Below are 13,000 nucleotides of genomic sequence, written 5' to 3'. Positions count from 1 at the left end.
TATATTTTCTCTGCCTTCCACATGCACGCAGATACAAACAGACAAAACACACTGCGGACACAGATAAGAAGTTTTGGGCTCCGACTGTAAGAGGCTTGCAAACCTGCAGATATGCATAAATTCAGATTGTCTTTGCTAATTTATGCTTTGCAGGGGCAATGATAATGCACGAGGGTTACTGTTATGTATAGTAAGCATGGATGGTTTACTAAATGGGCCTACTGGGTACAGGTACAGGGCCCCCTGGCCTTCACCTGCAAAATATCATTCAAATTAACACATGCTGACCAGGAAGAGACTCAAAAACACCACATGAAGATGCAAATCAACTGCAGTGAGATGCAAAACAACTACAAAACAACCAAAAATGACACAAAGTGACATTAAAGAGACACTAAATGACCAAAAAAGCCAAAAATGGCATCTAAGAGACATAAATCAACCACAAAGAGGGACTAACTACAAAAAAGTGACAAAATTGTCTTAAAGAGACACAAAATGACCTAAAGGACACACAAAATATCTAAAAGGACCCAAATTACCTGGAAAAAAACACAAAATCACCACAAATTGCCTCAAAATTACATCAAAGAGACAGGCGGTGACCAAAAACGCCACAAAGCTGCATCAGAGACACAGAACAACTACAAAGAGACACTAAATAACTAAAAAAAAAGAGACAAAATTGCCCCAAAGATACAGAACGACCTCAGAGAGACACAAAGCAACTACAGAGACACATAGTAGCTACAAAAATTACACAAAATGACCTCAAAGAGACACCAAATTACCAAAAAAGAAACAAAATTATCCCAGAGACACAAAACAACGACAAAGTGGCACAAAATTAACGACACAACAGGGGCAGGGCAACCAAAAAAGACATGAAATAACCACACAGAGACACAAAACGGCTATAAAGAGACAGTGAGTAACTACAAAAGAGAGACAAAATTGCCTCAAAAAGAAACAAAATGACTACAAAGACACAGCATGAGCAAAAGGGATAAAAATAACCACAAAGAGACACTAAGAAACTACAAAACAAAGACAAAATCACCCCACGACACAAAAATGCATCAAAGAGACACAAAACGATGACAAAGACATAAAATAACCACAAATGGGGCAAAACAACCAAAAAGAGACACAAAATGACTACAGAGACATAAAACATCTGCAAAAGACACAAAGTAAATACAAAAAAACCCCCACAAAATTACCTCAAAGAGACATAAATTGACTAAAAAAGACACAAAATTACTTCAAAGAGCCACAAACTGATAAAAAAAAGCCACAGAATTTCCTCAAAGAGACACAAAAGGACTAAAAAAACACAAAACGATTACAAAGAGACACTTAGTAACTACAAAAAAGAGGGAAAACAACCAAAAAAGGCCACAAAATGACTATAAAGAGACATTTCCTTCTTATAACTTGAGTTATCTTGTGACCCTTCATTAATTTAGGGACCTTCTGAAGGTTCCTAACCATTGCTTTAACCCACTGACCTTTAATATAGGTCAGGTATTTTCTATGTTTAAAGATGGGTATGTTTTAGAAAACCGATTTCACATGTGCAGTGGAACAGAGAAGGATATTAAAGCACATTAAAAGGTGGACGCGCTGACATCCAGCAGAGCGCATGATGAGGAGGCGTGACTCCCCGGTCATGTGAGCGTCATCAGCGGCTGCGGGGCCAGAGAGCAGCGGGGGTGACACCGGAGCGTCGTGTCACCGGCTGACAGCAGCACTCTGCCGGGATGTACGAGGGAAGTTTAACCGCAGCAGCTGGGCTGTGACCACCACACTAACAGGTACAGTTGTTAAGATTGCAGAACTTCAAATGTGAGTGTCTAAAATGGCCACTTTGTGTGGTTTTAACCGGTCAGTGAAGTCACGCGCGTGCAACTGTTAGCGCACCCATTATCGGACAGCTATAGTTTACGGTAAAGCTTCCATTATCGGACAAAGCTTCATTTGTTTTGCTTCTTTTGCATAATTTGTATTAAATATTGACGACGACTAAACAGTAAGCCATATTCAATATTCAGCCACGCTAATGAAAGTGTGTGCTAGTTTTAGGGTGATGAACACCTCTTTTTATAAGTTGATTTAAGCTAGCTAATTTGAATGGCACCGGTTAACGAGTAACTTGAGCAACGGTTAACGGTTACGTTTTGACTTCAACTATCATATCGTGCTCTTCAATTCATCTTAATATTTTATTAAAAGTGGCGAAAGACAGTAAAGTGATGTTAAAGAAGAATAACTGGCAAAAACATTAACTTCGGCAGGGCAAGACTGTGTGTTCGATAATGGATCTAATGAAGGTTTGATAGCTGGAAACCGTAAATATTGTAATACTGCTCAGCAGACAAGACTAATTATTATGTAATACTTTTTAAATCTGCTGACATGATCTGTAGTTATTAATGAAAGTTTGCAAAGTTAACTGTGTCCTGTAAAAGTGTTTTCTGACAGCAGTCATAGTAATAGTAAACATGTTATTGGCTCCTCCTGTCATGTCTCTGAATGTGCAGATGATCACCCTGCTGATTTAGCATACTGTCTCTCAAACATGAATGGAAATACAATTAAATCATGTGATTGTTTGGAGGAAATATTCATAACTTAAAAAAGAACAGCCTTCTATTTAAATAGCAGCACATGAGGCACATGACCTGTGTGCGTGTGTGTGTGTGACTGTGTCTCCATTCATTCCTGCCTCTGCTGCCTTTTAATAAAACATTAATATTCCCCCAGATGACAGGACAGAAGCAGCGCTGCAGACTGTGTTAAAAGGTCCCAGGACAAAGACATCATTTACTCAGATTTGGTCCCTGGGCTGAGCATGCGTATGGCTGTCTGTTCATGTGACAGCGTGGCCCTCCTCGCTTCATTCATGTATTTAAACTAACAAGCAGGGGATTTGGCCAGTTTGTCCTAATTGGCTGTGCACTCCTGCTGGATGCTGAGACAATAAGAGTACATATTGCTCTTGCTTGTACTCTCATTTTAGTTACAGGGTTCCCAAAGTTATGAAAAAAACCTGGATAAGTCATGACATTTCACAACCTTGTTTGTTATGGGAAGTGAGACTCTGCAAGTGCCACAGACACAGCAAAGTGAAATTCTGTCATGTGTCCTTGAAAAGTCAGGTAAAAGTTTTGATATGTTGTCAATGAGAAAGTGTGGAAGTCCCATAGTTTTTTCTCAAACAAAGGTGCCAAATGTTTGTTGGTGCCAGCCTCTCAAATGTGATGATTACATGCTCATCTTTGTTGTATAGTTAACTGACTATCTTTAGGTCTTGGACTGTTGGTTCAACAAAAAAAGACATTTGAAGACATCTTCTTGAGCCGTAGGTAGGCCAACAAAAAACTTAGTACCAAGTACTATCAGAATGTCTCAGATGATACCTGCATTTGATCCTTTTTGTGCCAGGGGGCCGTCCCGACCCCCTGCCAGATTGGCAAGCTTTCTGTTTCTGCTGTCTCCAGAGCTGGTCTTCTCCCGGCGAAAGGTCAGCTCAACCTCTGCCTGGCTAGCACGAGCTAACATAGCAGTGTTAGGTCAGTGGTTCCCAACTGGTCCAGCCACGGGATCCAGATTTCTCCTTAGTCATTAGTTCAAAGTTTAAACAGTTTAATATATTCAGTGTCATACTTGCGTCGGGCCATATCGTTGAGCTGTCTGTCAAGTAGTCACTTACTCTACAGCAGAAAACGGTACTTCAAAATAAAAGCTCTGTGCCGGAAATTCAGAATGGACCCATGACCCACTTTTGGACCCGCAACCCATTGTGTTAGGTAACCATAGCCGTGTGATGCTAACAGGTAGCCTTTTCGCTGTGTGTGCAGCCAAGCAGAATCTCACGATTGTCCCTGGCGTAAAGCTCACACTCCTGCAGCAGCTACAACCCATACTGTGTGTGGTGTGGAAGAGTCGTTTGAATGGATGGCTATACTACCCGTTATTCCATTCACATTATGGGTATCGATTAAGTACTCAATATATTGGTATTGTTATCACTACAATGGTACTGGCTACCTAATTTTTTAAACCCATCCCTAGCTGTAGGAAATTAAATCACATAAAATCATTTAATTACAGCTACGTTTCTAGGGTTTATTATACTCATTAGATAGATTATTGGTGGAATATTCCTTTAAAGGCAGTTTGTCTGCACACTGGTTGCTTTAGACTTGTTATTTGTTATCCAGGCATGTCCCCAGACACACTTGTTGATACTGTGACAGTCAGTGATGGATCAGTGCTCCATCTTAACTGTGATGGACGAGGTGTTCTCCCCCTCGCTCCCATTTAAACCTGCTCTCTGTGAGACTTCCCACTTTAATCTCGCAGATTTCCTCTGGTATGTGGGAGGAATGACTGCCATTTAGCTTAAACTGGTATGTTAAGCATACAAGTGTGTGGTACGTGATTAAATTTCTGCTGCATATATCCTCATTAGTCACTTCTGTTTGCAGCTGAGCCTGAGAGTGGGTGAACTCCTTTGGCCACGTGGTGATTTGTAAAGATACGTTCTCTCTGTCTCTCTTTTACAGATTGGTGACAAAATGATCTGTGTGCTGATGTAAGGGTGAGTTTTGAATTCTTTTTCTTTTTTTTTTTTTTTTTTCTGTTGTTGTGACTTGTGGACGATTCACTGGTCCTGTGATCAGTGTCCATGTGATGCTCAGCGCGGATCATTTCATACTGAACATACTAATACAGTGTAGGAAGTTCATAAGTGGTGTAGTGTAATGAGTGGGATGTGGCTGTTTTAATAGGATTAGATAGTCGACTGACTTTAATCAGTTCTCCTCACAGTCTGAGCGTGAGGGAAAATGTAAACAGTAAGTTTGGCTTCATTACAGGCAGTTTGTGATTAAGTGAAAGCTGATTGAGAAGCAGTTTGTTCTTATCTGAAGCACGGCTCTATCTGTGAGGCCAAAGGTAGAAATCAATAAAAGTCTTTCCTGAAGGAAAACCTTACCCTTAACCTCACTTAGACACAAAAAACATGAGAAAATAGAGTTGAAAAATACCAAAGTTTCTCTTAAAGTTATCTGTGGTAGTTTCTTGTTAAATGTGACTATGGCTGCAACTAAATATTATTTTCATTATTGAATAGTCTGTTGATTATTTTTCCCATGAATAAATTGTTTGGTCTATAAAAGGGGAAAAAATAGTTTTTGTGCTCCTCAGGTGGAACCACTTCCTCTCTTGTTGGTGTCTCCGAACAGACTAGTGAGACCAAACTTGGCCCTCTGCAGTCATGATGTCCAAGTCCGCCCTCCTGAAGGTGATCCTTCTGGGTGACGGTGGTGTCGGGAAATCATCGCTCATGAACCGCTACGTCACCAACAAGTTTGACTCGCACCTCTTCCACACCATAGGCGTGGAGTTCCTCAACAAAGAGCTGGAGGTGGACGGCCACCACGTCACCCTGCAGATCTGGGACACGGCGGGTCAGGAGCGTTTCCGCAGCCTCCGCACACCTTTCTATCGTGGCTCCGACTGCTGCCTGCTCACCTTTAGTGTTGATGACGGACAAAGCTTCAGCAACCTCATCAACTGGAAGAAGGAGTTTGCTTATTACGCTGATGTCAAGGACCCTGACAACTTCCCCTTCGTGGTGCTGGGCAACAAACTGGATGTGCCCGAGCGGCAGGTGTCAGGGGAGGATGCCCGGCAGTGGTGCCGAGAGAACGGCGGCCACCCGTACTTTGAGACAAGCGCCAAGGATGCTACAAATGTAGCGTCGGCCTTTGAGGAGGCGGTACGACGCATTCTGGCGCTGGACGACAGAGCTGACCACCTTATCCACACCAACACAGTGGACCTGCAGAAGAAGAGTAACCCTGACCCCACCTGCTGCTGAGCTGAAGGTGACTCGCGGCTCATGTGATGCTCCTGCAGTCGCCACAGACAATAAGTGTGGTTTGTGACTCTGTGGAAAGAGGAACTTGTGTTTAGCCACTGTATGTGATGGCCTCAGATGAACCTGTGAGCAGGATCCACATTTGTGATATTTTTTTAGACTAAAATGACAATATTTAGTGCTAATATTCCGCATTTTCAGCACAGAAGGGACCCAAAACCCACCATCTCCCAACTCTGATCCAGACTGGGCCTTTTCAGGAATGTGATTAATAATTTAAACCAACTATTAATGATTAGTTAATAGAATATTTCTGATACACGTTTATAGATGTATTTGTGGTCAGTGATGAACCTCAGTTGTGTTAGAGGTCATTGTAACTAGCTGATACCTGAAATTTAAAGGCCTTTAGGGAGTGACTGTGTCTTGGGTTCCTGTGGTAAAAGCTAAATTATGTCACCTCTGAACAGTTCTCTAAACATAAAACTGCCAAAGGTTAAAAAGCAGATTTGGCGTCACTGTTGAAGCTGTGGCTACGAGTGTGAGACCACAAAAAGAGAAGTTCTGAGGTTATTTCTGCCCCGAGAAGCAGATACAACCACCTTTTCAGCTAAATCATTGTGATTTAGTACTGATTTTCCTTAATCAACCCAGTTAACCTACCATAAGGCAGGACTGCAACCTGCTGACACCCTTAGAAACTCAATTTAAGTTATCGGTGTCTTAAGTGTTGTAGTTCTCATTATTGTTTGCATAAAACATGTCATATTTGAAGTTATAATGCATTTAGAAACACAAAATACTAATTTCCCTAACTTCTACAACAATATCATGACCCTTGAAAGTGTACATGACGAATCAAATTGAAGGTCGAAACCACTGTCTTTCTGGTAAATAACTAATGAGATTACTTTGGTGCTGATTTTATAGAGTTAATCACATGATCAACTACATTTAATAGTTAAAAAAGTCCAGATAAAAGATCCTTTCTGTTCTGTTGGGATGATAGTGCCAAAAAGATCTTACAAACGTTGCTGATTAAAATGATCATGACTTTTGGTTACACCAGTGATGCCATAATGGAATTTAGTGTGTCTCGTAGTTGTTGCTACAATTATTAGCCCCTCCTCTCACGATGAAGAGCTGAGCACGCTGCTGAACCTGAAACTTTTGTTGTAAGACTCAAATGACTCCCACCATATTTTTTACATTTGAAATAAAACAGTAGCCAGCAGCAGAGAAAAATCAGCCTCTTGTGTGTTATTACATTTTTTAAATTTGAAGCGCAGCACCCTGATTGTCCACAAGGTGGCACCCACGTGTCAGTTATCAGCTACCAGCCCATGAGCTACAGACACAGTGACACACAGGTGTTTTCACTTACTGGTCAGTTTAAAGTTGGGCAGAGCTTTTCTGGGAATAACGTGGGCTCGGCAAATTGCACTTTAAATAAAAAATGATCTTTTGTTTCCAACCAAATAGATCGGGAATGTGAGTCACATGCAGTCTGCCCCCACACCTCTGAGCAGAGCTCTAATTAGGGAACATAAGTGATATCACCTGTGTGGGTGTCTTGCTCTATTGTGTTGACACAGGAGGCAGCATCCAAGTCAATTGGCTTCCCCTGCTGCAAGAGTTATTCCTTGATTACAGCTCACACAAGCTTCCAACCTCAGAAATGTAAGATTTTTCTAGTTTTTTTTTTTTTTTAAATTACTAGTGTTGCAATTAAAATATTTTGTCAATTATTTTATTTTTAGAGTAAAATGACAATGTGTAACAACAGCAAAACACACAACTTATGCAGTATAATCCAAGTGTTACTTATCCAGTCATATGCTCAGTACTTCCCAAACAGACAGCCCAAACGTGTCTATAGTCCCTTCAAAGCCAGACTCCATTGAGAAAAGAAAAGTAATTTTATCTTGCTTGAAGCTGAGCTGCTCATCTACCACTGCCTCAATCCTGACTTGTGTTATGGTATGACTTTGGTGTTTTATGGGTTAGTATGGATTCACCAAAGTCACACCATAACACAAACAAACTAATAGAAGCAGCAGTAGACCAGCAGCTCCAGTGTTCAGCAAGGTAAAATAACTGTTTTTGTCAGTGGAGTCTGGCTTTGAAGAGAGCACAGATACGTTTCTCTTTGAGTTCAGTCCTGTGTTGGAAAGAAGTGTCTGTTTGGGAAGTACGCAGCACGTTCAGATAAATCAGACTTGGATTACACTGCATGAGTTGTGTGATCTAGTTTTGCTCCGCTTTAGATTCCTCCTTCACCGTGGAGGCGTTCGAGAAAAACCAAGCTTTCTTGACGAATTCAATGTAACGTGGTAAATAATTGATATACAAACGGTCATTCTCTTTATAGTTGATGTTAATTTTTCTTCTGCATGCAAGGAATAGAGTGCCCCAGGAATGAGTCTCTAAAAACCGTGAAATGAGTTAGCATTTTCCCACTCACAGTCTGTGGGTTTTTTTGAATGGGTTTTTGGTTAGATGCCTGAAATAAGGTCTGTGGTTAACACAAGCTGAAGAGACTTTCACGTTTTGTTCCACAGCATAAAATACATCAGAAAATACCCCACTTGTGAACTTTGAAACCTCTGTGCGTCTTAAAAAAGGCAGGCGCTAACAAGTGGCTAAATTGGACTACAGAATGACATCACGCTGAACACAGCTTTACAGCCTTGTTATGGTGATGACGTCTGTTCATCGCCGAACATTAGCTTTTTACTTCTAGCGTTTGCCTTTAGGCTTCAATTATTATAAAAGTGGTGTTTATTTGTGAAGATTATCTCGCTGAACAAAACGTGAGTATCACAGCTTATTTTCTTCAATAATAAATTCAATGGAAAAATCTGATAGGCTTTTTGATGAGGGAACCACTGTGAAGCTAACTTCCACGTCAGCCTACAGAAAAATGTCATCCCTGGGGTGCTATATTGCTGCTCTGTGTTGCATTTTAATAAATATATATGTTTTTTGGATTGTTGGTTGAGCGAAAGAAAAGCAACTTAGAGACGTCAACCTCGGCAACCTGTTTTTAGAATGGATCATGTATGGAAATAATAATCCAGCTTTGCGGCAATGCCTTAAATACAGACTTGTTACTATTAAAAGAGAAAAAAAACCCAAACACAAGAACGAGACAGTAGACAACGGTGTCACGATAATAAAAAATATCGGTTTTACTAGAGAAGGTTACAAAAATCATCACTATATAGGAGTCATAGAACTATTTCCAACTTAAAAAATAAAACCATAATGAAACACCTACAGGGACTACAATGCCATCAAAGTACAATGGAGTTTTCTTTAGAAAAGAGTGGGTGGAGAGGGAGGGAAGGGGAGTGTGGAGGAGGGGGGCAAACACCGCCTACCATAGTTGTCAGTACAATTGACTACACATCACCTGAAAAACTGCAAAGACACAGTCATGTCTCCTTCATGCAAATAACGAGGAAACAACAACACCCTGACACGCATCGTCTTATAGGAAATTGAAGTTTGCCTTTACATCAACCTGGTGGCAAAGCACGTATATTTATCAAACATAACACACATGGCAATATAGTCCTTTTTTATACAGAATAGACAGCTGCACACATGGACGATACTGACATGCTTCATCTCATCAAAGTTCAAATATTTGTCTTTTTTTTTTCTTTTTTTTAGGGTAAACTAACCAGTGATGATCGATATAGAATATAGTTCATGATTATTAAACAATATCTGATTATAAAATTAATGTATGAAAATTCCTGACTTGTTTTTATTCAGAGTGTAAACATCCAAAACAGTCTCTGTGGCTCATGTGAGAGGCATGACGTTCAAAATAAAATTTAAAAAAAAAAAGAAAAAGTGACTTTTTTTGTCAACTCACATGTTGACGAGTCATTTGGTGAAAAAAAAAAAAGCACAAACAAGTTCCATAAAATCATTATTACCGAATCACAAGAAGAACTCAGCTGCCTAAAACTGATAAAACATTAAAAATCAATTTCCATTTTTTTTGTCTCATTTTAAAATGTATACGTCACAAGCACCTCAATCCATCATATCATACAGCACTGTATCCCTCTCACGACATATCATTTAAGATGTTACATTACAATTATTATATCAAATGCAGAACTAGTATTTGAGTGCTAAACACATATCTCAAAGGGTACATTTACATATATCTGTGGAAAAAAATAATAGAAGAGCATGGCAAAACACTGACTGTGTTCTCCACGGTTTGGGAGAAGTGTAAATCGAGATCTTTTAGGGTGATTCAGCTATTTACAGGTGGACTTCATTCACAAAAAGGAGGGATTTTAGAAAATGACAGAACCAGTTTTTACTGTAGAATTCACACAGGACAGCGTACCAATCCAGCGAGGGTTAGTGTTTAGATGGTGAAGCTTTGGAAAAGAACACAACTGGCTGAAATCTGATTTGGTTTGATACCTGAGGTGTGTGTCTTTCTTGTGTTAAAAGACCCAGACAGATTTTTCTTTGATTTCTGCTGCCGCTGGTGATGAGTGTAGCAAAAATTAATCGTAATACCCTGTTGCTTTCTTGACGAGAGTTAGATGAGAAGATTGATACCACTGTCATGTTTGGACGGGAAATACCAAGCTAATGCTAGCTTTGTGTGAATTAAAGAAATGAGATATACCATGTTAATTAGTGAGCTTTATGCCTCATTTTACATAGCATGGGGTACATATGCGCGACAACCTCCATCACCTCTGTTATTTGCGAAACTCCTCCTTCCTTTTTTTTGTGGCCCAGAATCTGCCTAAAGTATGTTGAAAAAACTGAACTTTTGCGGCTGATTTCAGACACACCATATGCACTGTGCCACAGGAAGTAAGCAGAAAACAAATTAGCTAACAGATTGAAGAACCACCGTTAATACAGCTCTATATATACATGTTTTTCTAAGGAATAAGTTCAACGGCATGTCTCGCTCTAGCTCGCTAACATTGGTACATTAAAAAGCTTCTCAGCCTTGTAGCAAATTTTTCCCAGTGGCCATTCCTGGTATTGCAGTGAAAAAATTCCCCTGCAGCACAATAAGCATTTTCCCCGTAGACCCACATTCTAAAAGAGACGTCTGTAAAATTGCTTGCAAACTGTGAACAAGGTCTTTCTATTCTGAATTTTTAAGCCATCAGTTTTAATATTTGTAAAACTTTCCTCTTGTCGAGTAGCGATTTTAAAATCTGTGACATCATCACAGTGTAAAGCCAAGCGGGAACTCGTGGGCGGAGCCAGTAGGAGAAACACTACTGGGCATATTCAGTGGGCTGCATACCGCACATTTTTTTGCGTATGCACCAGGCAAGGTACCATCTTAGTGTCTGCTATCTAGTTGTTATTAAAATCTGACATTTTTTCTAATTGAAAAGATTGATGGCATGTTTAGCTAGCTAACACACATCCACACATCTTTTGATCTGTAAAGAGATGCATTTCCTAGCATTCATCACTGGGGGCGCACTCTGTATACTTTATGTATAAATACACACAAAACAAAACTGGAAACGAGGCGTTAAATATGCTTGTAAGCAGATTTTTATCTTTTTATGCTAACGTAGGCTAGCTGGCTGCTAGCTCTCACTTCATATTCAACATCCAGACATGAGATTGATCTCAGTCTTCTCATCTATCCCTTGACAAGAAAGCTAATAAGCGTATGTACCAAAAGTATTCTTTTAGTAAAAGTTTGCTACACCTCTGGTGTTAAATAAACGGTTAATACCTTGGCAGATAAATAAACTCTGATCATGTAAATGCACAATAATCCTTGAGATACCACATGATTGGAGTCTTTTAGGTATTTCTATGAGAGAGGGGGGGCTGGGGTGCTTTGTGTTTTTAAGGGATTCTCATTCTCCCTTATTTTTTAGTTTTCGTAATAGTGCAACAACGTATCGAGCATTAGCAATAAAAAGTCTAAAATGGAGAAGAAAGCAAAGGAGAAAAAACCTATGAGCGCAAAAACATAAAGAAGAAGAAAGATCGTAATAGGACCTGGCATACTTTTCAGAGAGTATTAAAAAAAACAACAACATTCGTACACATTCGCACAATATATTCATATTCATATATATATGCATATAAAACACCAAAAAACGGAGGAAGTTGGTCGCTGCCTGGCTTCTCTGTGGCTGAAGCAGACAGTGAACAATGTTTTTTTTAGGCTGTTAGGAGCTGTGTGTCGAGAGGCTGTGCTGGCTCAGGGCGCGAGGCCATCACAGCCGGGCCACGTTCACGAGCCGCCGCCCAAAAGCACGGTGGAGGAGACGCTTCTGAACTGATGTACCGTACCTGAGCTCCACCCCGGCGGGCGAGCTCTCCCGTTCTGAAGCATCTGCCTCCGTCTGGGCCTGCCGCTTCTCCTGATCCTCTATTCTCTTCCCTTCTGGTGTGAGCCCGCGACTCTTAAGAAACATCATGGAAGGGAAGAGGATGGAGAATCAGGAGGTTGGGGGACTATCAAACATGACCGAGGTGGTTTGTTTTAACGGAGGGAGGGGTGGGCGCTGGGTGTTGCAGGGTGGGGGGTTGAGGTGTGGAGAGGAGATGGGTGGTGGCGGGAGAGGATCGCTTGTCCTTATGAGTAGGAGGAGGAGTTCTGGCCCTCCTTGGAGCGTGCCTCGGCCTCCAGATCCTGGTCATCCTTGGTCTTGATGTCCTGGTACTCGTGCGTGGAGACGGCGCTCTTCAGGTAGGCCCAGTTGGCCGCCAAAATCATCAGGTAGTGGATCTGAAGAGAAACCGAGATCCTTCATTTAAGTACGTTAAATAATGTGCAGTGGAGGAGTTTGACTGCGTCCTAATTCCATACTGATTTTAAGCAGGTTTTGAGTTTGTAGTATCCTCTAAAGCAGTATGCATACTTAAAAAATGCTTGACCTTTTTGTTTGTATTGTTGATGAGAACTGTTCTCCCACGATGCAACACACAAAGGAAATGACAGAACTGCTAACAGCTGGTAAACATTAGGAGAAATGGTGGATGGCAGTAAAAATACTTCAGAAACAAAGAAAATAACTGTGAGCGAGTTTTTGGAGAACCATTTTGCTTTATTTATGAAGTTTAACTGGCAAACAT

General features: G+C 40.6%; 2 protein-coding genes across 4 annotated transcripts in view; one reads left to right on the top strand and one right to left on the bottom strand.

Annotated features, from left to right (window-relative positions):
- Positions 1–1,680: 1,680 nt before the first annotated feature.
- On the top strand, positions 1,681–9,772 carry LOC125884703 (ras-related protein Rab-9A-like). Of its 2 annotated transcripts, none has more exons than XM_049569818.1 (3): positions 1,681–1,817; positions 4,572–4,606; positions 5,253–9,772. In XM_049569818.1, the coding sequence occupies exon 3, from the start codon at positions 5,285–5,287 to the stop codon at positions 5,888–5,890; it is 606 nt and encodes a 201-aa protein (XP_049425775.1). In that variant the 5' UTR covers positions 1,681–1,817; positions 4,572–4,606; positions 5,253–5,284; the 3' UTR covers positions 5,891–9,772. The 2 variants fall into 2 exon arrangements, with proteins under 2 accessions (XP_049425775.1, XP_049425774.1); XM_049569817.1 differs by having other exon boundaries at positions 5,215–9,772.
- The window catches only part of LOC125884702 (neuronal membrane glycoprotein M6-b-like), a 62,265-nt gene continuing 58,322 nt past the window's right edge, over positions 9,058–13,000 (bottom strand). For both annotated transcript variants that reach the window (XM_049569815.1, XM_049569814.1), the window contains exon 7: positions 9,058–12,653. In XM_049569815.1, coding sequence (XP_049425772.1) covers positions 12,501–12,653 — 153 coding nt within the window. In that variant the 3' untranslated portion in view covers positions 9,058–12,500. The remainder of the gene's footprint in view (positions 12,654–13,000) is intronic.

The sequence above is a fragment of the Epinephelus fuscoguttatus genome, linkage group LG24, assembly GCF_011397635.1.
Source record: "Epinephelus fuscoguttatus linkage group LG24, E.fuscoguttatus.final_Chr_v1".
NCBI lineage: Eukaryota > Metazoa > Chordata > Actinopteri > Perciformes > Serranidae > Epinephelus > Epinephelus fuscoguttatus.
This window is presented reverse-complemented; position numbering and strand designations above follow the sequence as displayed.